Raw genomic sequence first — 22,796 nt, 5'->3', positions numbered from 1 at the left:
CAGCCCACCAGGCTCCCCTGTCCCTGGGATTCTCCAGGCAAGAACACTGGAGTGGGTTGCCATTTCCTCTCCAATGCATGAAAGTGAAAAGTGAAAGTAAAGTTGCTCAGTCGTGTCTGACTCTTAGTGACCCCATGGACTGCAGCCTACCAGGCTCCTCTGTCCATGGAATTTTCCAGGCAAGAGTACTGGAGTGGGGTGCCATCGCCTTCTCCAGTGAAAAGTGAAAAGAAGGTGTTAAAGGTTGGGCAGTTTGGGAAGGGACAGTGTGTGCCTGGATTGTTGCAGCCAGAGCCCCCTGGACTGAGCCTGAGGCAGGGCTGATAGCCGAGGGGTGGCCAGGGCTCAAGAGCCCCTCTCTGGACAATGATGCTGCCTCATGCCCTGGCAGTGCTGGGAGCAGTGCTTGGAGGGTGGACCTCCTCAACCACATGACCTCTCACCTCTCCTAGAGCTCTAGGCCTCTCAGTTGCCTCATCTACAAACTGAAAATGATGACAGCATCTGCTTCGCAGGGTGGTTGCGACCATCAGCTGAATTAACATTGAAAACACACTTAGAATGGTATCTGCGTAAAGTGGGAATGATTTAAGTCTTTATTATCAGGGTTATTTTTATGCCCGTCTGAACTTTACCACCCTGTTAGGATTAGGGTGCATCCTATGAGATTGTTTTTATAGGCAAAAATGGGCCAAATAACGACAGTTTCATGCAGAGGGAGTGAGACTTCTCCGGACCATCAAGGTGAAAGCCATCGTGAAAAGGAATATTTTTTCTTTGATGAAATTTTTAAAAGACCGTAATGAAGAGATTCATTTTTTTTATTGCTGTAAAAGTCACATAATATAAAACATACTATTTTAACTGTATTTGACTGCACAGTTCAGTGGCACTAAGTAGATTCACATTGTCGTGCAGCTCTTACCATCATCCATCTCTCGATTTTTCACCTTTCTAAACGGAAACTCTGTCCCAACTAGACACTAAGTCCCTATCCCTCTGCCACCCCCACCCATGGCTCCTGACATCTATCTACCAACATAGTGTCTGACTCTCTGAATTGGACTATTATTCTAGGTAATTGAAGAGATTCTTAATAAGCAAATACAATGTGTTAGGGCTTGGTGATTGCCGTGGAGAAAACATCAACCTCAATTTCATATTCTGGTATGAGAGCTTAATTGTTGGGGAAAATGTTGCTACCAAATAAGGGAAACAAAATGATGAAGAGTAGAAACATCAGAAATGCCTGAGTCAGTCTCTGAACTACAGCGTCAAGGACAGTGTGTTAAAGCCATTGAAGGTGAGCCTGTGATAGGCCAGCGGCCACCTGGTTGAGATGTTAGAGGTTAATTGTGCTCTTGGCAGGATTGCAGAAGCACAGGGCCGGAGGAAGGCCCCCGGCTGCCCCTCAGTGCTCGGTCTGGTGGCCCGTGTCGCCCACTCCTCCCAGGGCTCCCGTGTTCCTCCAGCCTGGAGCCCTGAACCTTCACAGGGGCACTGGCCACACATGAGGCCTGCTGTCAGCTGAGACAGAAATCTTTTCTGGGCACCCATCCCAGTCAGTAGGCGAGGACAGCCCAGCCCCCGCCCCTGTAGCTTCCACAGCTGAAACCCTCAGCTCCCTCTGAAATCTGTCTGGCTTCTGGGACAAGACCGTTCTCCGTCAGGACAGAAGAGGCTAAGTCTGTGGCCTGGGCCGTCCTGGCTCTGAGGTGTGGGTGTGGAGGGTGTTATCGCCCCATGGCCTGCGAGGTCCCTGAGGATTGCTCCCACCCCTCTCCAGCAGCCACTTCTTGTGGGGTCACCTGAGATGGACCTTGAGCCAGGCCAGGGCCCAGGTCTCAGAACTGTTTTTGTTCTGCTCACCAGGGCTGGTGGTTCTTTTTCCTTCTGACACCTGTGCCTTCCTATGCTCCCCCCTCTCCTCTCTGTACCTCCTGTTTATTTACCCTCTTTTCTCTTTCATTGCCTCCCACCCACCCCATCGTCTTCTCCAGAGTGGGTTGTGCAAAGAAAGGGCAGGTGGGGGCCCTGTCAGGGTTTTTGCCTCGCTCTGGACACCCGGTCAGCTCTGCCACCTCTCTCCCTTGCTTCCCACCTCTGAGAGTGGGCACATCCAGGGATTTCCTTCACCCGGGCCGGGGTCCAACCTCCAGCCATGGGCTTCCAGGTTCCTGAAAGCTCGCCAGCCTCAGGAGGACGTGGAAACTGGTCACTGCCCCAGGGAAGCCGTGGGGCGCTGCTGCCTTTCACAGAGGTCCTTCCGGAGACTGGATCACTTCCTAAGACAGGCCCCTCTGACAGAGCCACTGTCCCCTTGAAAGGCAAGCTTGGTCACTTGGACTGGTAGTGCTTTCTACTGCCCCTTGAATGCATTGCGTCTCTGATGTCCAGTCCTGCCTGGGGATTGAAATTTGGTAGAAAGTTGGGGAACATTGTGTGAGGGGGGAGGTACTGCGTAAAGTGAGGAGGGAGCCTTGGGGAGCGGAGGGGTAGGAGGGGAGGCACCGGGGGAGGTGGATGATGACCAGAGGAGCGTTCTGTCTCGTGTGTATTTTACTTCTTCAGAACGCGTTTGAGCTGGACTAGGAGTTGCTCTAGCAGTAGGCACTCACTTCGTCATCTGTCGTATTCTTCATGTTTTCTGAGGATTGCAGAAGCCCAGAGGGAGCTTTCTGTATGAGTGCTTCAAAGAGTTTGATTTGAGATTTTAACGGAGCATGTCGTGCTTTGGAAAGAGGTCTAGAAGCAGATCCTTTAGATTTCAGCTTTTTAAAGGAGCTGAGACACCCAGGACTTCCCCAGCAAACAGCAGCCAGTAAATTTTCAGATTTAGCGGTAACTGCATGCCAGAGTATATCAGCTGTGTTGCAGACACAGCGGGTGGGGAAGCGTCATGACCAGTGCTGCAGCCTTCACTGCAGTGGGGCCTCGTGTCACGATTTGTCACAAGCACTCTCTAGAGAGATGCAGAGGGCTCTCTGCAAGACACACATCCCGTAAATGGCAGGTGGGGTTTAGGAGGAGCCCTCTGGGGGTCATTTCCCCTGGGCCCCTGAGACCAGGACAGAGGAGCGGCCGGGCTTCCAGTCCTGGCTCTGTGAGGGGCTGAGTGAGTTTGGGTGAACACAAATACAGCGTCACTAGGGGTCTGAGCATGGCTGTGGAGCATGTTGTCATGGTTTGGGGTGTGTCAGAATGGGCTCTTCCTGGGATCTCAGCACTTCCCTCCATCCAGCTCCGGAGAGTGCAGCCCCAGCTCCTGCACCAGTTGGAGGGCACTTCCGGACCAGAAGGCCCAGTAACTTCCCCCTCTGCTCGCTTGTTGTCCTCCTGCAGATCAAAGACACAGTGACGATGGACGCCGGGAGAGCCAACAAGGAGGCTGAAATCCTTCGAAAGCAGTGCAAGGCTCTGTGCCAGGAGCTGAAGGAAGCCCTCCAAGAGGCGGACGTGGCCAAGTGCCGGCGGGACTGGGCATTCCAGGAGCGGGACAAGATCGTGGCTGAGCGCGACAGCATCCGGTATGGGCGCTGGGGCCCCCACAGGCTTGGGTCTCCCCATGACACAGTGGGTCTGTGGGAGGGTCAGAGTCTTTACCACTTACTTCCAGGTCTGGTGGGAGTGACCTCGGTCGTCGTTCTCACTCTAGGTGATGCCCCAGTCTCGCCTCATAGTGAAAATTTGGAATTTTCCATTGCATCTCAACTTCCTATTTCCCTTCACCCTAGAGGTCCAAGTGCCTGCTGTGTCCAGAGCATAGACCCTCATGAAGTGGCACAAGGCCAGGCTTAGGGGGCTTCTGGTGCAACTGACGTTTCAGAAATGCATTCTTTTCTTTTAAACTTTGTATTTTGTGTTGGGGTGTAGCTGCTTAACAAACAACATGGTGGTAGTTTCAGGTGAACAGCGAAGGGACTCAGCCGTCCGTACACACGCCTCCACTCTCCCCCAGACTCCCCTCCCATCCAGGCTGGCACAGCACACTGAGCACAGCTCCCTGTGCCACACAGTCAGTCCCTGATGGTTATCCATTTTAAATATGGCGTTGTGTACATGTCCATCCCAAACTCTCTAACTTTCCCTTCCGCTCGTCCTTCCCCTCCCCACCCAGCAACCATAGGTTCATTCTGTAATTCTGTAAGTTTCTCTCTCTTTTTATTTGGTAAGTAAATTCATTTGTATCACAGAACTGCATTCTTACAGCCAGTATTCATTGGTTCCTGACAACCAATGGCCCCTTGAGCTTTAAGGAGACCCTGGGAGAGAAATAGCCTTTGAGGCTCCTGGGCACGTGTGATGCCTGTGAGGGGGCCGAGCAATGTCATGGGACAGGGCAATGGTGGGAGGGAGATGCATGGACAGTAAACCCGTAGGGGTGTGCAGGGAACTGGGGGGCAGGTTGGGAGGTCTCCCCAGGAAGCATGGCATTCAAGCTGGAACTTAAGCTTGGGTGGCGTCTTTTCTAAATGGAGAAGGGGGATGGGTGCTGCAGCCTGAGGGACCATCGTGAACAAAGGTGGTTGGTGAACTCATGGCAGGCCTGGGACTGGGTGTGGCGTGAGTGGGGTGCACACTTACAGAGTCAGTAGGAGAAGCGGCTGACAGGGCTCCTGAGGGCAGGTGGTGAGGACCTCTGAAGGGAAGCCCTTGAGTGTAGACTTGGACCTTGGCCTGGAGGAAAGCCAGGAGAGGCCCTAGTGGCGTGGTGTTGCTGGTGATGACTGAGAACCTGGTCATTGAGACTTTTGGTAACTTGTGGCCATTTGGAGAGACAGATGTACTCTGGGCTGATCGGGAGATGAAGGTTCAGGGTTGGAGGGGACTTGGGGCCATTGAGAGGTAGGGACCTGCCCACTCAGGGTCCATCTGGTGGCAGGATGCAGTTCTGGAGGTGGCACAGAGCGCAGACTCCCCTGCTGCTGGGTCACCTGTCCCCACCTCCTGTCTGACTGACCAAGCTGATCCTGGGATCCCAGAGGCCATACGTTTGTTAGTAGAGACTTTTTAAGCCTACACTTTCTACCTGCACAGGGCTTGGGGCTGCAGAGATGCATAAGACATGATTTCTGTCCAAATGGGGGGCTCCATCTACTTGTGGGGTGGAGGGCAACTCTAGAAAAACTTGCATGAAGCATGTGGTCAGTGCTGGAGCACCGGGGCTTGCCAGATGGGCTGGGAGCGGGAGCGTGGTGTTTGACCTCAGGTACACTGAGAGTGAAACTGTGGGACAAACGCTGGACTGCAGAATGAGATGCTTGTTGCCTGGTAACCATGGGGTTGTCCCCTCTGCCAGGTCCAAGGTGCCCCTCTGACCCTGTGTGGCATTGGCCCGGGAGGTCTTGTCTCCAGACTCTCAAGCACTCCTCTCACGCATCAGGCATCCGGGGTGTTCAGGAGCATGGGCTGCAAGCTTCACTGCAGGCCGTGAGTCCTCCGCCCCCTGCTCCTCACAGTGACCTTGCCCTTTGCCCCCTCTGTCAGGACGCTCTGTGACAACCTGAGGCGGGAGCGGGACCGGGCAGTGAGTGAGCTGGCTGAGGCCCTGCGCAGCCTGGACGACACTCGCAAACAGAAGAACGACGTCAGCCGGGAGCTGAAGGAGCTCAAGTATGCTGGGGTGGGCGCTGCTGGGATGAGCTGGCACCCGGGGAGCACAGGGCCCCCTACCCTCAGGGCACAGCAGCCCCATGGGCAGGCCTGGCCGCCGGTCCCCTTTCTCGGTCAGTCCATAAAATGTGTCCCAGGGTTGCCTTTACGTTGAGAGTTGATTAGAAATCGTCAGACCGGCACAGAAGTAGCAGCGGCCCTTTGGTGAGCCTGTGGGGGTGGATGGGCACCGTGTGCACAGGGGCATCGGAAGGAAGGCCCCTGCCCCGGGCGGTCCACTGGGGGACGGGCAAGCATGTGTTGTCCATTCATTCCCTCTCTCCCTCCCTTGTTCACTTGCCAACTCAGCAGGGATTTGCAAGGTACCTGTTCTTTGTGGACCAGGCCCTGGGGGAGGCACAAGCCATTGGTCCCTGTGGGGCTCGCAGCACACGGAGACGGACCCAAGGCAGGGCCATCTGAGAGACCAGTATGCTATGGGACAGAAAGATGACAGATTGTGAAGCAGCGTTTGAAGGTGGTTGTTACTACCACTCCAGTCTACTCTGCCTCTGCTATGTGGGGCGTCAGATAACTTAATTACAGCGCTGCTCCAGGGACGTCACTTCAGACTTGGTGGCCCCTCCCAGTGTATAGAAAATACAAAGATGCAACCTGAAAAAGAGAAACTGGCAGATCCCAACAGCCATCATTGTAGTTCAGAACAGGAACCAGACTCTGTAGTTGAGAAGCAGGGGCTCTCTCTCTGTTTGTGAGACCTCCCAACCTGATAGGGTGGTGAGAAGCTAGCGAGTGTGCAAGCCTCACACACTCAAGCGAAGCCTTCCACAAGTGGGTGACTGCTTCCCCTTCCTCCCTGTTCAACAGCACCTCTTAACATGAGACAAACAGCTTCATTTGCTTAATGAAAACCCAGAAGCCCTGGGGCTTAAGCAGTCTAAGAAAATCCCAGAGGTTAAGAGGCAAAAAGGCAGGCTCTCCAGGGACCCAGTCTGGATCTAGCAAGCGGTAGAATCAAATTAGGGCAAAGCCTGGAGCCCTGGATGCTTGAGCACGGGAAGAGGTTTTGTACAGTAATTGAGCCAGAGTTGCCTGGAGCTTCTGAGGAATGTCAGGTTCCGTTTGTTTGTTTGTTCAGCACATTTGTATTTGCGCCTTCTCTGTGCTAAGTTCTCTTAACTGGTGGGATGCAGGCAAGGGACTTGCTGCTGCTGCCCAGGAAGCCCCCTGTCTGCAGAAGCGGCAGCCTTGCATAGTGGGTGAGAGCTGAGCCACGTGCAGTGAACGCGCAGCAGGAGTGTGTCAGGGCAGTAATGGTGAATTCGGAAGGTCATCTGGGCCCAGGTTTTAGGAAGGAGGATGTTACTGGGGAAGATTACAAGGTTTTGAGTCTTTTTTCGTCCTCTTCCCTGGGTCTTTCTGAGAGCTAAAGCTTTTTATTTTGATCAAATCCAATGTATTGGTTTTTTAAAAACTTTTAATGGATTATGTTATGTCTGAAAAACCCTTCATCTATTTTAGATCTCAAAGATTTTCTCCTATACTTTCCTTCTAGAAGTTTTATAGTTTTACATTCAAATCTGTGATAGAGCGCGAGTTAATCTTTACGTAAGGTATGGGGTTCAGGCTGAGAGTCTGTTGCCGTGATGTCCGCCTGCTCCAGCGCCCTTAGTTGAAGACGCTGCTTTCTTTGCGGAACTGCTTCTGTACCTTTTGTACTTTGTGGAGCTGATTCTGGGTCTTCTGTTCTGTTCTACTGATCCAGGTCTCTGTCTTCCTGGCAGTTCCACACAGCCTTGATTTATGTAGCTGTATAAGTCTTGAAATCAAGTAGAAGGATCCCTCCCATTTTATTCTTCATTTAAAAAATCGGTTTAGTCATTCTAATTCCTTGCCTTTCCATATACATTTTAGAATAGTCTTGGCTACAGAAAGTCTTACTGGCATTTCTATCAGAATTGCATTAAGCCCCTACTTAGATAAATTTGGGGCAAATTTCTGAGACTTAAAAACTATGAAAACCCACCGATTCAGGAAGCCTTGACCTGACCTGACCCTCAGATTTATTAGGAAGCTGGTGTGTAGTGTGAGGGAGATGGGCATGGTCCACCTCGTTTCCCAGTGGACTCAGCTGGGATGCTTTGCCTCCCAGAGGGCCGTTGCCATGACTCCCTCTTCGTCCACAGGGAGCAGATGGAATCCCAGTTGGAAAAGGAGGCCCGGTTCCGGCACCTGATGGCCCACAGCTCGCACGACTCAGCCATCGACACAGACTCTATGGAGTGGGAGACAGAAGTTGTGGAGTTTGAAAGGGAGACGGTAAACTGCCCGCAGGTCTTTTTCTCCCCAGCTGTCCTCAACATGCAGGCTTGGGACGGAGGTGAGAGGGTGGCCGGCCCTCCTGCAGTGCCCTCCAGTTTCACGGCTGCTAGTTGGGAGGTCAGCTTTTCCTCCCAGGGTGCAGATGCATCCTTTGCCGGCACTTGTCCAAGCCAGGTAGCAGCTGCAGCTTGGCCTCCTGTGTCCCCCAGCAGATGCTGGCAGTGCGTGGAGAGCAGAGCTCGAGGGGCTGTGTGTCTGCAGTGGCAGAGAGGGGTGGATCACAGCTGCTCAGAGCTTTCATCCTGGGGACCAAGTGCCCCATCAGAGTGAAGGTTCAACCCCCGCATTGGAGTGAGTGGCCAGAGGTGTAAGAGCCAAGTGTTTCTCATCACTGCTTCAAGTGAGCTGTTGCTGCTGTTCTTGACAGGAGGATATTGACTTGAAAGCACTTGGGTTCGATATGGCAGAGGGTGTGAATGAGCCTTGTTTGCCGGGGGACTGTGGCATATTTGTCACTAAAGTGGACAAAGGAAGCATCGCTGATGGCCGCTTACGGTAAGTGTCAGGACCCCGGCTCTGGCGGGGAGGGGGAAGTTTCCCTTTGACCTAACGCAGAGGACCTGGAGGAGAGCCAGGTGACATTGATAAGATACTTCTTTTTTAAGAAAATTGTTTTTGGCTGTGCTGGCTCTTCATTGCTGCACAGCCTTTCTCTAGTTTCAGCGAGCAGGGGATACGCTCTGATTGTAGTGTGGAGGCCTCTCATTGCAGTGGCTTCTCTCGTTGCCGGGCACAGGCTGCGGGGCACGTGGGCTCGGTAGGTGTAGTTCCCGGGCTCTAGAGCACAGGCCCAATAGTTGTGGCTCGCAGGCTTGGTGATTGCACGGCATGTGGATCTTCACGGATCAGGGATCGAACATTTTGTCCCCTGCATTGACGGGTGGGTTCTTTGCCACTGAGCCACCAGGGAGACCACCAGCTGGCATTTAAATGAACGCATCCCAGGATCTGGGGGGCTCTTAGAAGCAACCTGAAGCTTGCAGGTTCAACTGTTAACCCTGTTCTTAAAGGACATACTGCCTCCAAATTGCCTCTGAATCTGATCTTTCTCCTTTTGCTTCTGTGTGTTAAAGGGGGCTCAGGTGGTGTGTGTGAGAGTCTAGAATATGCTTTGCTTGCTCATCCCATGACATAGTAATGATAATAACTAGCACCTACATAGTGCTTGGTGACTGCTAAGTTCAGTCACTTTATAGAATTCATTAACCTTTACAATTCCACGAGGTAGGTGCTTGTTGCCTCCATTTTACAAATGAGAACCCTGAGGCCTAGAGGGGCTACATCACACTGCCAGTAAGTTGTAGCGCTTGGATTTGAACCCAGGCTGCAACATCCACAAGGTTAACTACTCTACTCTCTTAGAAGAGGAAATCTTTCTGAATGTGTTTGTGGGGTACCTGCTTTCTGGTGTTCTGCTCCCGAGAAGGAGCAACAGGCATTCCCCTGGTCCCAAGGCTTTCTCAGGCAGTGACCTGGCTGTGCCCCTCCTCAGGGTCAATGACTGGCTGCTGAGAATCAACGACGTGGACCTCATCAACAAGGACAAGAAGCAGGCCATCAAGGCACTTCTCAATGGGGAGGGGGCCATCAACATGGTCGTGCGTCGGAGGAAGTCCCTGGGTGGGAAGGTGGTCACACCACTGCACATCAACCTGAGCGGGCATAAAGGTAGGGGCCGTGGAGATGGATAGGGTACCCTTTCTTGTGTAGAGAGGGTACGTGTGTTTTCAAGCGTACCTTATTCCCAGAACGAGGTATTGCAGTGTGTGCGCTTCCCGCCAGGGGACCATCTGGGTCTTGAGTCTTGCTGTGACTGACTGACTGATTCACTAGACCAGACATGATCAGGCCCCTGGATGGTCTGACCTGGTTGGGGTGCTGAGATGGATAGTTCATAGTCTGCCAACATCCCTTTTATAAGTTGATCTCACAAAGATGAGGGGAGACAGCCAGAGGGCCGTTTGACCCTGGCGGGGGTTAACTGTGGGCCTCTGTGGTTTGCAGACAGTGGCATCAGTCTCGAGAATGGAGTGTATGCTGCCGCCGTGGTGCCCGGAAGCCCGGCTGCCAAGGAGGGGTCCCTTGCTGTGGGAGACAGGATCGTGGCCGTAAGTCTTGGGAACTCTTTCCCCAGTTCTAGACTCCCTGTCTCCCAGTTCCCACCCTGATGGCAACCACTTTTAACAATTCATTGTGTTTTTCTCTCCAAAACACTCAAAACTTATATCTCCCACTTTATTTTTTTGAAGCAACAAATGTTTATTATCTTACAGTTTAAGCTCCCACTTTTTTTTTTTAAACTTCAGATGTGGTCATAATATAGTGTGCTGCTGCTAACCTTGCTCTTTATTTTTAACAGCATGCCTTGAGGTTCTTCCAGATTTACATCTTTAAATCTGGTCTTTTCAATAAACTGCATGTTCCGTAGTGGCTGTTGAGCCAGTCCCCTGATGCACGGTCAGGACATTTTGCTTTTATAGCAGTGCTGCGTGGCCACTGCTGTGTCTTGCCATGGGGTATAGTTCCAGGGGGCGGAATTGCTGGCTCATGGGCTGTAAGCATTTATCCTGTGACCTGACCTTTCTTCATGTGCTCCAAGGAAGCTGTGGCCGTTTCAGTCTCATCTTCAGTGTTTGGGGTAGCTTGTTATGTCACATCTTTGCCAGTGTTTTTTCAGATTTGGGGGCAAGCTGGAGTTAAAAGCAATATGGGCGTTGTGAAAATTTTTAAGATGTAAGAAAGTTATAAAGAAAAACAAAACCAACCAAATTAATCTACCCTCCCAAGATAAAAACCAAAAAAATTAATCCACCAGTCCAAGATAATCACTCTGAATATATATTTTTAAGTTTTGATTTTCAGATAATTGCTGAGATAATTCAGGTGTGATATTAAGCAATATTTTAAAAGTTGCGAAGATAATACAGAAAGGTCCTGTATCCGCATCCTCTAGTTATGTCAGTTGGCTGCGTCTTATGTAACTGTGGCATCAAAACCAGACAGTAGATGCGGGCACAGGGTCTAGGTATAGATTTCTGTTGTTTTATCACATTTTAGATTAAGAAAAAAAACCAAGATATAGAACTGTCCAATACTGCAAAGATCTCCCTCATGTTAACATTTATTTGTTTGTTTTTATAATTCTCTTTACTTTTAATTGATTGATGATTGCTTTACAATATTGGTTTGATTTCTGTCATACTTCAAAATGAATTACCCTTTATATTAACCTCCACAATCCTCAGCATGTTCCACCCCCCACCCCCTGTCATAACTCTGGCAACTAATTTGTTCTCCAGCTCCATAATTCTGTCATTTGGAGGACATTGTATAAGTAGAATTTAGAGTACGTGCCCATTTGAGATAGCCTTTTTCACTTGGCTTTATGCTGTGAGCCCTGTCACGTGGTTGGCTGTGCTGATGGAATGGCCCGTGATGCCGAGCAGTGCTCCATCAAGAGCACTGCCCCAGCATCGCCGGTCATCTACTGCATATACACTTTTAAAAAGGATTGGAACGAGTCTGAGAGGGATGTGGCCAGAGACTCAGGCGTATGGGTTGTGGGAGTCTTTGTGATGATACTTGGTGTCACGTGGTTCCTCTGTGGTCTCCCACACCGTGATCTCATTTTCAGTCTCCTCCCACTCCTGGGGGGTCAAACATGTTTTTCTTCCTTTTTGCGTGTGAAGGAGTTCTGAGCCACGGTCCAGCATCACACAGCAGGAAGCAGCAGGGTGGGATGCTCCCTGGGACCCCTGGAATTCTGGTCCCAGCCAGACAAGTCCCGTCCCCAGAGCGCTCTTAAGGCTGTGTATTTCGTTTGCTTCAGAAGCCCCGTAACTGGACTTTGAGGGCCTTACTGGCGAGGGGCTTTCTCTCCTTTGCCAGCTCCAGACACGGGCACCTTACATAACCAGGCCCACTGTCCAGCATGGGTCAGCAGCTGGGCAGAACCCCTGGCCTGGCACGAGCCTGATGGGCTCTTTGTTGGCTCTAGATCAATGGCATTGCACTGGACAACAAGTCTCTGAATGAGTGTGAGTCTCTGCTGCGGAGCTGCCAGGACTCCCTGACCCTGTCCCTCCTGAAGGTAAGGACCCCACCCTGCACTGGCTCTGTTCTCGCTATCTGTGGGGCAGGCAGAGCCTCAGCTCTGTGTACCTGAGCTGCTTTTCCACATCACTGGGATCCTTGGGGAAAAAGTCTTGGTTTCTAAGTCTAGGGTGTGCACTAACCCTGACTGGATCCTGGTTTAAAAACCAAAAACAAACAAACAACCCAGCTATGAAGGATGTTTGGATCAGGACTGGATAATTAGGTGATCTTAGGAAATTTTTACTTTTCCTGGGTATGATAATGGTGTTGAGATTATATAGGAGAATGGCTTCATTTGAGGGAAAGGCATGTTGAAGCTGTTAGGGTGAAATATCATAATATTTGTAACTTATTTGCAAATGTTCTGCAGGGTAAATAGGTATAGACAATCTGGCAAAATATTGTTGACTCTAAATGGATTTAAGGGCATTTGTTGTGCTTTCCTGTCAGCTTTTCTAAGAAGGCTGGAAACAGGCTCATCTACTTTATTAAGAGATATTTTAAAGTATTATTTAAAAATTCATAGGCTTTTAGGGGAGCAGTTTCGGGTTTATAGAGAAGTTATGTTAGTACAGAGAGTCCTCATATTAGCCACTCTGTTTCTCCTGTTCATTTAGCGTCAGTGGGGGTGCATTTGTTGCCACTGATGAGCCGGTATTCATACATTAGTATTAACTGAAATGTTCAGTTGACATGAGGATTCGCTTTTGGAGTACATTCTGTGGGTTGGGACAAGTGTATAAGGACATGTATCCACCAGCACACTACCGTAGAGAATAATTTTACTGCTCTAAAGATCTTTGGGGCTTCACCTATCCATCCCCCTCCTCCCCTTGGCAGCCTCTGATCTTTTTACTATCTTCGTAGTTTTCTGTTTTCCAAAATGTCATATAGCTAGCCTCTGTAGCATTTTCAGATTGGCTTCTTTCACTCTGTAATATGCATTTAAGGTTCCCTGAGTGTCTTCTCGTGGCCTGATAGGTTGTTTCTTTTTATCGCTGAATAATATGCCATTGCCTTGGCATACTATAAGAAATATCTTTAAGAATGAAGCTTTTACATTTTGTTTAATCATTTAAAAAACTAGGCAGAACACAATACAAGTGATTTCAGAAAACGCTCAAACCAGGGAACTTTGTGTCTCTCCTGTGGGTTCATAGCGGCCAGGCTGTAAACAAGCCTCACCCACGGGCGAGGCGTGCACCTGTACGCCTGTCCGTCTGTCCAACTTTGGGGTGTGTGTGGCCCATTCCCTCCCATGGCTTTACCTCCAGGGATGTTTTTTGTTGACAGCTCCAGGTCCTGTCGTCTCACCCGCTCTCTTCCTCACTCTTTTGCAACCCCTACTTAGGTGTTCCCTCAGAGCGCCTCATGGAGCGGCCAGAATATCTTTGAAAACATCAAGGATTCTGATAAGATGCTGAGCTACCGAGCCCATGGCCCAGAGGTCCAGGCTCAGAATAAACGGAATTTGATGCAGCACAACAACTCCACACAGACAGACATCTTCTGTGCGGACAGGCTGGAAGACAGGAAGGAGTTGGGCCCCCCCGGAGGCAGCAGCTCCTTCCTGCACAAGCCGTTCCCCGGGGGACCCTTCTCTGTCTCCCCCCAGGCTTGTCCCAGCGCGTCCGAGCGCAGCCTGAGCTCCTTCCGCTCGGATGCCTCGGGGGAGCGTGGCTATGGGCCGGCAGACATGCGCAGCCGGCGGCCGCTGCTGCCCTTCGAGACTGAGGTGGGCCCCTGTGGGGCGGCGGAGGCCCCCCTGGACAAGGCAGAGCCTGACAGCGCCCACAGCGGTGGGACCTGGCCCAAGGCTGTGCTCAGCTCCGTGGCGGGGCCCGAGAAGCTCTCTGTTTACAGGAAGCCAAAGCAAAGAAAATCTATCTTTGACCCAAACACTTTCAAACGCCCCCAGACACCCCCCAAAATAGACTACTTGCTCCCAGGCTCTGGGCCTGCCCATTCCCCCTTGCCCTCCAAGAGGGTGGGACCTCTGACGCCCCCAAAACCTCCCAGGAGGGGTGACTCCATTAAGTTCCAGCACAAGCTGGAAACCAGTTCTGAGTCAGAGGCCACTCTGGTGGGCAGCTCCCCGTCCACCAGCCCCCCGAGCGCCCTGCCCCCTGACGTGGACCCTGGGGATCCCATGCACGCCTCGCCCCCTCGCAAGGCCAGGGTCCGCATCGCTTCAAGTTACTGCCCTGAAGGGGACAGGGACTCTTCCTACCTGCCAGCCAAGAAGTCCTGTGACGAGGACCTCACCTCCCAGAAGGTAGAGGAGCTGGGGCAGAAGCGCCGCCGGCCCAAGTCCGCGCCCATCATTCGGCCTAAGCTCGCTCCAGTCGTGATCCCTGCTCAATTCCTGGAGGTGGTGCTTGACCCGGGGTGGATTAGGGCCAGCTGGAGGAGGGTGGGGCAGTGGGCTGTGAGCACTCCATGAAGAGGCCTGTGCTCGCCTGTACCGGCGTTCCCCAGCTCAGGCTTAGCCCTGGCTCTTCTGTTTTAGCTCTCAGCACCTGCTTGGGGGTGGGGGTAGTGGGTAGATGCCAACAGGAAGCAGACTCCCTTAGGAGACTGGAATGTCCCCTGAGGCGTGCATGATGGTGGTAACATGATGCCAGGAGAGGAGCATCATCTTGGGTGTGGGCTGTGGTTTGCTTATCTAGCAGGAAGCTTTTGAACTTTTACGATGGAACCGGGTGGTAGGGACCTACCTTGAAGAGCCTAGGGAGACAATATAGCACATGTGAATCTGTTAGCTGGCAGCAGGACAGGTGAGTTTTTGCAGGTGCTGTGGTCATTTCTAGGAGGGAAAGATGGCTATAAGCAGGAGAACAAATCTATGCTTCTCTCGGCAGACACAGAGCTTCACGTGGCTGGGCAAATCATGTGGAGTTGTTATAGACATGTGCCTGAGGCATACATGTGTTCTACTTTCTACACACAAAATCTGTTTCTTTGAAAGAACAGATTCTTTCTCTGTGGTTTTCTTCCAAAGTATTTTTGAAGGAAGTTCTACTCTTTCAGATGTGTTAAAACAACATGAATGAATAGCGAGCTATGAACTCTCCCAGGTGTCACTGCATGTGTCCAAGTGGGAGAAGCTAGGTCATAGAGGACAGAAATTGCTTGCTGGTGCCCGTGTGTTTCCCTGTTTCCAGCCACTGCCTCTTGCCTTTGGTTCTGCAGGAGCAGAAGTGCACCCCGGCCAGTGGAGAGCTCTCCCCAGATCTCCAGGAGTGGGCCCCTTACTCTCCTGGACATTCCAGCCGGCACAGCAACCCTCCGTTCTACCCCAGCAGGGCATCTGTGGGTGAGCTGGCAGGGCAGGGCTGGGGAGGAGGGTCGACGTGGGCTCACAAGGCCACCTGGCCTCAGGGAGAGTGGAGACGGTCGTTTCAGGGAGCTGCTGCATGTCCTCAACAGAGCAGTCCAAAAGGTTTAGCAGTTGCTGACCTACCTGGAGTGTTTCGTCTTGTATCAGTGACATTTTTTAGCTTTTCAGAGCGTTTTCTGCCCATGGCAGTCTGGGAAATAGGCAGCACTGAAGAGAGTTCTCCTGCTTTATGATGGAGAAGGGCCAGATGCTTGCATAGGTCCGGGGCTAGCTGGGTATTGCAGGGCAGATGTCTCACCCTACCCGTTTCCAGGCACGGTGCCCCGGAGTCTGGCCCCGAGCACTGTGAGCTCCGTCCTGAGGAACCCCATCTACACCGTGCGCAGCCACAGGGTCGGCCCTTGCAGCTCTCCACCCATCCCCAGAGAGGCTGGCCCCCACGGGCTGCACCCCAGGTATGTGAGGCCGCCCATGCCTCCCTGAACCCCAGCCATCCCAGCCTACCTGGGCGTAAAGCCACTGTACACAGAGGGGCTCTGTATGGGGAAGGGACTTGGTAGAGTAGCACTGGGACCCCAGGGAAAGTAAACTTTAAGGTCACTCTCTTCATTTACCAACATGGAGCTTGAAAAGGTATTTATAGGAAGATGGTAGTGATGGCAGGTGATACCTGAGTGCCAGGCAGTATGCTCGGACGTTTATAAGCATCATCTCACTTGATTGCTATAGCAACCTTGCTCTTAACTGTCTTTGGTTGATAGATGAGAATGGAGCCTTAAAAACTGAATAGATTGATGCAAGATCACTCATTGCTTCAGTTTTTAAGATTTTAATTGATCATCTACTACATGCCACAGACTGCGATAGTTCTTTATAGTGGAAAATTAAGCAGATAAACTTCCTCTCCTATGGCGTTTGTGTTCAAGTGGTGGGGGTGGGGGGCGGGTGTAAAAAAAAAAAAAAAAGAGAGAACAGAACCACTCAGATCAGATGGTGCTGAGTGACCTTGAAGACCCTAAAATGTCAACAGATTAGGCTGTGAGAAGTTAGATTGGGCCATGGGGAGGACCCCATGCAGGGGGATGCTGCCATGACCAGAGGGGCAAGAGGAGGCCAGTCGCACAGGACTTGGGGAGGAGCTTCTGGGAAGGGCCGTGGGTGCTGCGGCCCAGGTGTCTGAGACAGAGGTGATGGGCTCAAGGGACAGAGTAGGAGAGCCCGGGAAAGAGATGGTGAGTCAGGAGGAAGGCACAAACCCTGTAGGGCCTGTGGCCATGATGCAGAGTTTGGGTTTTATCCTGAGTGCAGTGAAGACCACTGGAAGGCTGCAAGCACTGACGAGATGGAGTCTCACAGCTAGAGGAGGTCACTGTTGGGCAGGCCAGCCCTGACCTGGGCTATGTCGTCTCCCCGCCCTCCACTCTCCAGTCTCCTGGGCGGGCTTTCCTGAGGGAGGTGCAGGACTCTGTCCTCGGTGCCGTCCAGCTTCGCCCTGCCCACCTTCTGCAGGATTCAGGCCTTCTGCAGTCCCTTCTGCCTGGTCCTGGCCCGGGGCTTGCAGGGCCCTCTGTGCGCGGCTGTGGGTGGTCAGTGTCCTCAGCTGCCCGGGAGCGGCTTCTGGGTTGCTTTGAGCTGGCAGAGGGCCTCGGGAAAGCCAGTCACTTGGTCCCATCCTGGTCTTCCTCCCGAGCTCCTCACCTGTCTGCTTCTCACACAGTGTCCAGCACCAGGGCCGCCTCAGCCTGGACCTGAGCCCCAGGGCCTGCAGCGACTGCTCTGACATGAGAGCCTCCCATGGGTCCAACTCCCTGCCCTCCAGTGCCCGCCTCGGTAAGTACGCTACTGGAGCCTTCTCACCGGAGCAGGCACCAGCCTTACTTTGCATCCACACCCTCATGCCCAGACCTCCCGGTGGCCCCTCTCCTGACCTGGGGCCGAGGCTGACTCCATTCTGCACCCAGAGCCCTTTCCTGTGGCCTTCCTGCAGCTTCCCACAGTGGCCATGCAGTTGCTCTGATGATCTCTAGCCCAGGAGCCCTGCTCCTACCCTGAGGTCATTCTGGGGGATGTTGCGTTGCTGTTCAGAGAATGCCACCTGGAGTCGAGCCTGACAGTTATCCCAGAAGGACACTCATGTGGGGCTGCTTCCAGCCTTGTGGAGACAAGGCCACAGTGACTTTTGTCACCTGGGTTACCGTCTGCTCGGGGCTGGAGCCAGACTTGATACCGTTCTGCGGCAGCCTCCCCCTGCACAGATTATTCACATGCTGGGGACTGAGCGTCTGCTTTCCCTGACAGTCCCACGTTGAGACACCCCCAGGGACAAATGGCCGGGCCCGCTTACTTCTGTGTAACCGTGTGTCTTTCCTGACTCCTAGGGTGGTGGGGAGGGAGTGAGGGGCACTGTTCAGTCACAAGCCTAAGCTTTTGTCTTCTTGTGGAGCCACAGGGTCTTCCAGCAATTTGCAGTTCAAGGCAGAACGCATTAAAATCCCATCGACGCCGAGATACCCGCGGTCTGTCGTGGGCTCTGACAGAGGTGAGGTCTTCCTCAGTGCTTCCCTCCCCTGCTGGCCCCTCCGTCCTCAAGGTGGGGGCTCTGGGCACCGCTCACAGCTCCCCAACTACCTCCGCCATCAGTAATGGCCGGCAGGGCAGGCCTCAGGCACCTGCGCTCACGGCCGTGTGTCTGGGCCGTCTGGCCCGCACCCGCCCGCCCCGCAGGCTCGCTGTCGCACTCGGAGTGCAGCACGCCCCCGCAGTCTCCCCTCAGCGTAGAAGGCCTGTCCTCCTGTAGCCAGTCCCAGACCTCAGCCGCCACGTTGCCCAGGATTGCTGTCAACCCTGCTGCCCCCGGGGAGCGCAGGAAGGACAGGTGAGCAGGCCCGGGGGACGGGCGCCCCTGCGGTGGGCCAGCGCTGAGTCCTGGGAGGTGCTGGGGGTTGGGGAGGGCCCACAGAGTTGACCTCCAGCGAGGCCACTGCAGCTTGGGTCGCCTCGCATTCGCTGGTGTCTTGCTGCAGGACGTCATGAGGGAGTCCTGTGCGCTCCTGATGCAGGAGGAGGGGTGCACCTGGCTGGCCGGGAAGGCAGGGTGAGCTCTTACACTGAGTGCCCGCAGGCGGAGGTGGGGGGCTCCAGCAAGTGATGCTGGCGTCGACCTGACATTGTGATGGAGTGATGCCATTCACTACCTCCCAGGCCCTTGTTTAAGCACTGTCCACATAGTAAGTTGTGCAATCCTCGTGTAACCCCGTGATCAGCAGTGTCAGCACTGACCCCATGTAAGGGGAGGAGACTGAAGTTGGGAATTTGGAGTAGTCTGTCTGTGCTCACTTGGTTAGCGATCAGCCGACCTTAATTAGAATCAGACTCGTTCTTATCCTTTGCTTTTTGACCCCAGAACATAGCTGCATTGCTTGACCTCTGCCCCCAAGCTTATTGTGAGATAAAACACACGTAGGAAAAAAAAAGTGTATGAGGCATACACGTACAATTAGCCATTTATTGGTTCATTTTGAAAAGCAGCTGTCCCTCCAGACGTGCCTCTTCTCAGGGCCATCCCTCGCTGCACAAACTCTGTGGGCTCCTCATCCGCTTCAGTTGTTCTTCAGAGTGGGATTCACCAGATCGGATTTCTATTTAAAGGGTTCTCTCTAGATGGTAGTGGGAGATAGGATTAAGCTCAAACTTACCTTTATTTAATTACTTGCAAGGACTGCAGCTCCCCTGGTGGCTCAGATAGTAAAGAATCTGCCTTCAGTGCAGGAGACGCAGGTTCAATCCCTGGGTCGAGAAGATGCCCTGCAGAAGGCAATGGCAACACACTCCAGTATTCTTGCCTGGGAAATACCATGGACAGAGGAGCCTTGTGGGCTACAGTCCACAGGGTCCTAAAGAGTCAGACACAACTGAATGACCAAGGACTAGAGCTACTTTCCTCTACTTCAGTCCAAAAAGCCGAGGGCCCTTGTAGCTATGAGCCATAGAAACGATGCTGCTGGCTGGGCCCGTCATTAAGAAAACCTCATCTGACTTGACAGTCTGAACTTGTGAGACAGCACACCAAGCAAGTGTGAACTGGAGCGCAGCTTGTGCCTGTAACTGCCAGCAGGCCCCCGGGGGGTCAGGCGCAGTTTGTATCGATGTGTTCATGAGAGCCTCACCTGCATTGTGCAGACGGGAGCACACACTGGCCCTGAAGGGGTGTGGTTTTACTGAACCCCAGCTCAGGTCTTTGAGGGAACAAGATCTTCCCCCCAGTACGGTGGGTTCCTCAGAATCAGAAGGGGCCTTGTCTTATGCAATTGGACATCCCCTTAGCTTCCTCTACAGAGCACAGAGAACTGATGTGTGTGAGCGTGTGTGTGTCAATGACACCTGCCTTCATGGTGCTTAAATGACATCAAGTTTAACGTGTGTGACCTGGCTGAAGGACGGATTACTCATTAAAAATAGTCCCTCTTTTCTTCAGTCTAAAATACACTATCATTATTGAAAACCGGGTAAACAATTGAATCTCTGATGATCAGCGGTCCCCAGCCTCTTCAGCACCAGAGATATATTTCATGGAAGACAATTTTTCCATGGACCAGGGTTGGGGGAGATGGTTTCAGGAGGATTTAGAAAGAAAAAAGGTTGCATAATTCAGGGGTCCCCAACATCTGGGCCTCAGACCAGTACCTCCTGTCAGATCAGTGGTGGCAGTAGATAAATAATGTGCATAATAAATGTAATGCATTTGAATCATTCCAAAACCATCTTCTCCAACCCTGGTTCGTGGATAAATTGTCTTCCATGAAATTGATCCCTGGTGCTGAAAAGGTTGGGGACCACTGATCATCAACCAGAGATTCAATTGCTGTTATTTAACCTTTTGGCGGGGCGGGGGGGGGGGGGGGGGGGTGCGCGTGTACAAGCGGGGGTGTGTGCGTGTACATGCGCACACACGCAAGTATTACATTTACAGTGTAAATGCATTTTATCTTATTTTATATACGTAAAGATTTCCTCCTTAATGTTATGTTTCAAGCTATTTGTAATACTAAGTATATTTTATGAACCTCTTTTACAAAGAAGCTTTATTGTTTTGACAAAACTCTGCATATTATAAAAGTTTAAGTTATTCAGGAGGTTAAAAGGGAAGGATTACCTCAAAAAGGGCTCCCCGCTGCCCACCTGCCCTTCTACACGTGGATTCACACCCACCCACGTGCTCTGGAGGAGGGGACCTGGGGGCGGTGCTCTGCTTGGAGCCCAGGCTGCGTGCAGCGCAGCCCTGGTGGCTCAGTGTCATGCAGCTGTCTGTCTGTTACATTCCAGGCCTCCGTGGTTGTCTTTCTCCTCCAATCACCCCTCTCTTCTTTCTAACCCTTTGCACCTTCCAGATGCCTCCACCACCACAGATCCCTCCTGAGATTGCCTGCGGCTGCCAGGCCCAGGTCCTCCTCGCTGAGGAGTCTGAGGTTGGCCCGACAGCAGGGCCCCACCCCAGCCCCCATGCCCCTCATTCCCTCAGGGCGGTGGGTGGCAGCCTGGGGCCAGCGACTGCATGGTGTCACCTTGCTCCCAGCCTCCCCGACCCCTTTTAAATGCCTCGGGTTTGCAGCAGCTTAATTTCATGATCAGTTTACATCACTCTGTGTACTGGTAAATATAAAAACTGGTATTTCACATTGTCCCTTTGGGGGTAAACATCATCCCAGAAAGCACTTCTTTTCCTCCGAGGGCATCTGAGACCCCACTGGAGGTTTGTAAATTGCACATCGTGAGGCCATTCCTCTCCGGTCGTGGAAGCCTGCGTGCCCTTTCCCTGCGTATATCAGTGCTTATAGTTCACACGGACCACTCTGTGACTTTGGGACTGATGCCTCTGTGTCCACCGTGGGGGTCGTGTTTGTATTGCATGGGTTGTGTGGTGCATGGGTTGTGCATCACCACTGTGTGAGGGTGGACTTCATCGTGTGCCCATCCAGCTGTGTCGTCATAGGAGCGTCCACGTTCCCTGGCCCTCTCTGCATAGCGAATGCATGCCTGACCTCAGACCCTCCCCAGACCTTCCCTTTGAGTCTGAGTCCCCAAAACCGTTGGCTCTCTTCCAAGGCCCTACGTGGAGGAGCCACGCCATGTGAAGCTGCAGAAGGGCTCGGAGCCGCTGGGCATCTCCATCGTGAGTGGGGAGAAGGGCGGCGTCTACGTCTCCAAGGTGACCGGGGGGAGCATCGCTCACCAGGCTGGCCTTGAGTATGGGGACCAGTTACTTGAGGTGAGCGGGAAGCCACCCTTCTCCCCCCCGCCTCATCCCTTTCTGAGTCCCAGGACCTCCTCCGTGCCCTCTTCTCTCCTTGCTGAGCCCGTTCTCCGTGTTTCCTAGTTCAATGGCATCAACCTGCGGAGCGCCACAGAGCAGCAGGCCAGGCTCATCATCGGGCAGCAGTGCGACACCATCACCATTCTGGCCCAGTACAACCCACACATGCACCAGCTCAGCAGCCACTCCCGGTCCAGGTGAGGTCCTGGGCCTCCGAGGGGCATCTGGGCTGCCGGAGGAGAAGTGGAGGCCGCAGGTGTGTGGCTTGCTCTGAGGAAACCATGTGCAGCTGCAAGCTCTGGGGATTCTGCTGCCATGAGAGGAGAGTTGAGCAGCCTTGGGCTCTGGAGAAGAGACATATCAAGGGAGGGTTTCCCCTCCAGAAATGGGGTGTGGAAACAGGTGGCCAGGCACCCTGTGAAGCAGGATGCCCCGGCACACGTGTGTGGTAGCCAGGCACTGAGGCCTGAGGTGGATCCTCACATTGAGCGGTCCGACCCCTGTCCGTGGGCAGACGCCGGACACCTGCCTTTGTGCTGCAGGTTGCAGGACAGGTAAGCAGAGAGAGAGAAGTGCCCCTGTGGTGCAGGGGTGGGGCTGAGATGCTCAGACACAGGAAAGGGGAGCAGCGGATTCATGTGTCCTCAGGCTCACCGTTTGCCCTCAAGTTGAGGACAGGCAGATCATGCAGGTGGACAACTGAGTCCAAGCTGCCAAGGCACTTGCTCTTTTCAGGGCTCAGGTCATAGATCTGTGTGACCTGGTCTTCGTTCACATCCCAGAGCCCAGCACCACCACAGCGGGATGGCTCTGGGCAGCTGCCTGCCATTCCTTATTCTTCCTGTCCTCTGTCCCCAGCTCCCACCTGGACCCCGTTGGTATTCACTCCACTCTCCAGGGCAGCGGGGCCACCACCCCAGAGCATCCCTCTGTCATTGACCCGCTGATGGAGCAGGACGAGGGCCCTGGCACACCCCCGGCCAAACAGAGCATCCCCAGCTCCAGGTCAGTAACTGCTTGCCAAGAGCCTTCCGTCAGTGCACCTGGGTTGAGCGG

General features: G+C 52.9%; 1 protein-coding gene across 11 annotated transcripts in view; it reads left to right on the top strand.

Annotated features, from left to right (window-relative positions):
* The window catches only part of DLG5 (discs large MAGUK scaffold protein 5), a 123,945-nt gene that overhangs the window by 85,537 nt on the left and 15,612 nt on the right, over positions 1 to 22,796 (top strand). For 4 of the 11 annotated variants that reach the window (XM_010820600.4, XM_010820599.4, XM_024986712.2 and 1 more), the window contains 16 exons: positions 3,343 to 3,527; positions 5,488 to 5,613; positions 7,800 to 7,932; positions 8,363 to 8,490; positions 9,488 to 9,663; positions 10,000 to 10,103; positions 11,993 to 12,085; positions 13,442 to 14,461; positions 15,283 to 15,406; positions 15,744 to 15,885; positions 17,148 to 17,260; positions 17,874 to 17,969; positions 18,155 to 18,305; positions 21,533 to 21,695; positions 21,804 to 21,937; positions 22,599 to 22,745. In XM_010820600.4, the coding sequence (XP_010818902.1) occupies positions 3,343 to 3,527; positions 5,488 to 5,613; positions 7,800 to 7,932; positions 8,363 to 8,490; positions 9,488 to 9,663; positions 10,000 to 10,103; positions 11,993 to 12,085; positions 13,442 to 14,461; positions 15,283 to 15,406; positions 15,744 to 15,885; positions 17,148 to 17,260; positions 17,874 to 17,969; positions 18,155 to 18,305; positions 21,533 to 21,695; positions 21,804 to 21,937; positions 22,599 to 22,745 (3,035 nt within the window). The remainder of the gene's footprint in view (positions 1 to 3,342; positions 3,528 to 5,487; positions 5,614 to 7,799; positions 7,933 to 8,362; positions 8,491 to 9,487; positions 9,664 to 9,999; positions 10,104 to 11,992; positions 12,086 to 13,441; positions 14,462 to 15,282; positions 15,407 to 15,743; positions 15,886 to 17,147; positions 17,261 to 17,873; positions 17,970 to 18,154; positions 18,306 to 21,532; positions 21,696 to 21,803; positions 21,938 to 22,598; positions 22,746 to 22,796) is intronic. The other 7 variants (NM_001206088.1, XM_010820601.4, XM_024986713.2 and 4 more) reach the window with 5 other exon arrangements.

The sequence above is a fragment of the Bos taurus genome, chromosome 28, assembly GCF_002263795.3.
Source record: "Bos taurus isolate L1 Dominette 01449 registration number 42190680 breed Hereford chromosome 28, ARS-UCD2.0, whole genome shotgun sequence".
Classification (NCBI taxonomy): domain Eukaryota; kingdom Metazoa; phylum Chordata; class Mammalia; order Artiodactyla; family Bovidae; genus Bos; species Bos taurus.
This window is presented reverse-complemented; position numbering and strand designations above follow the sequence as displayed.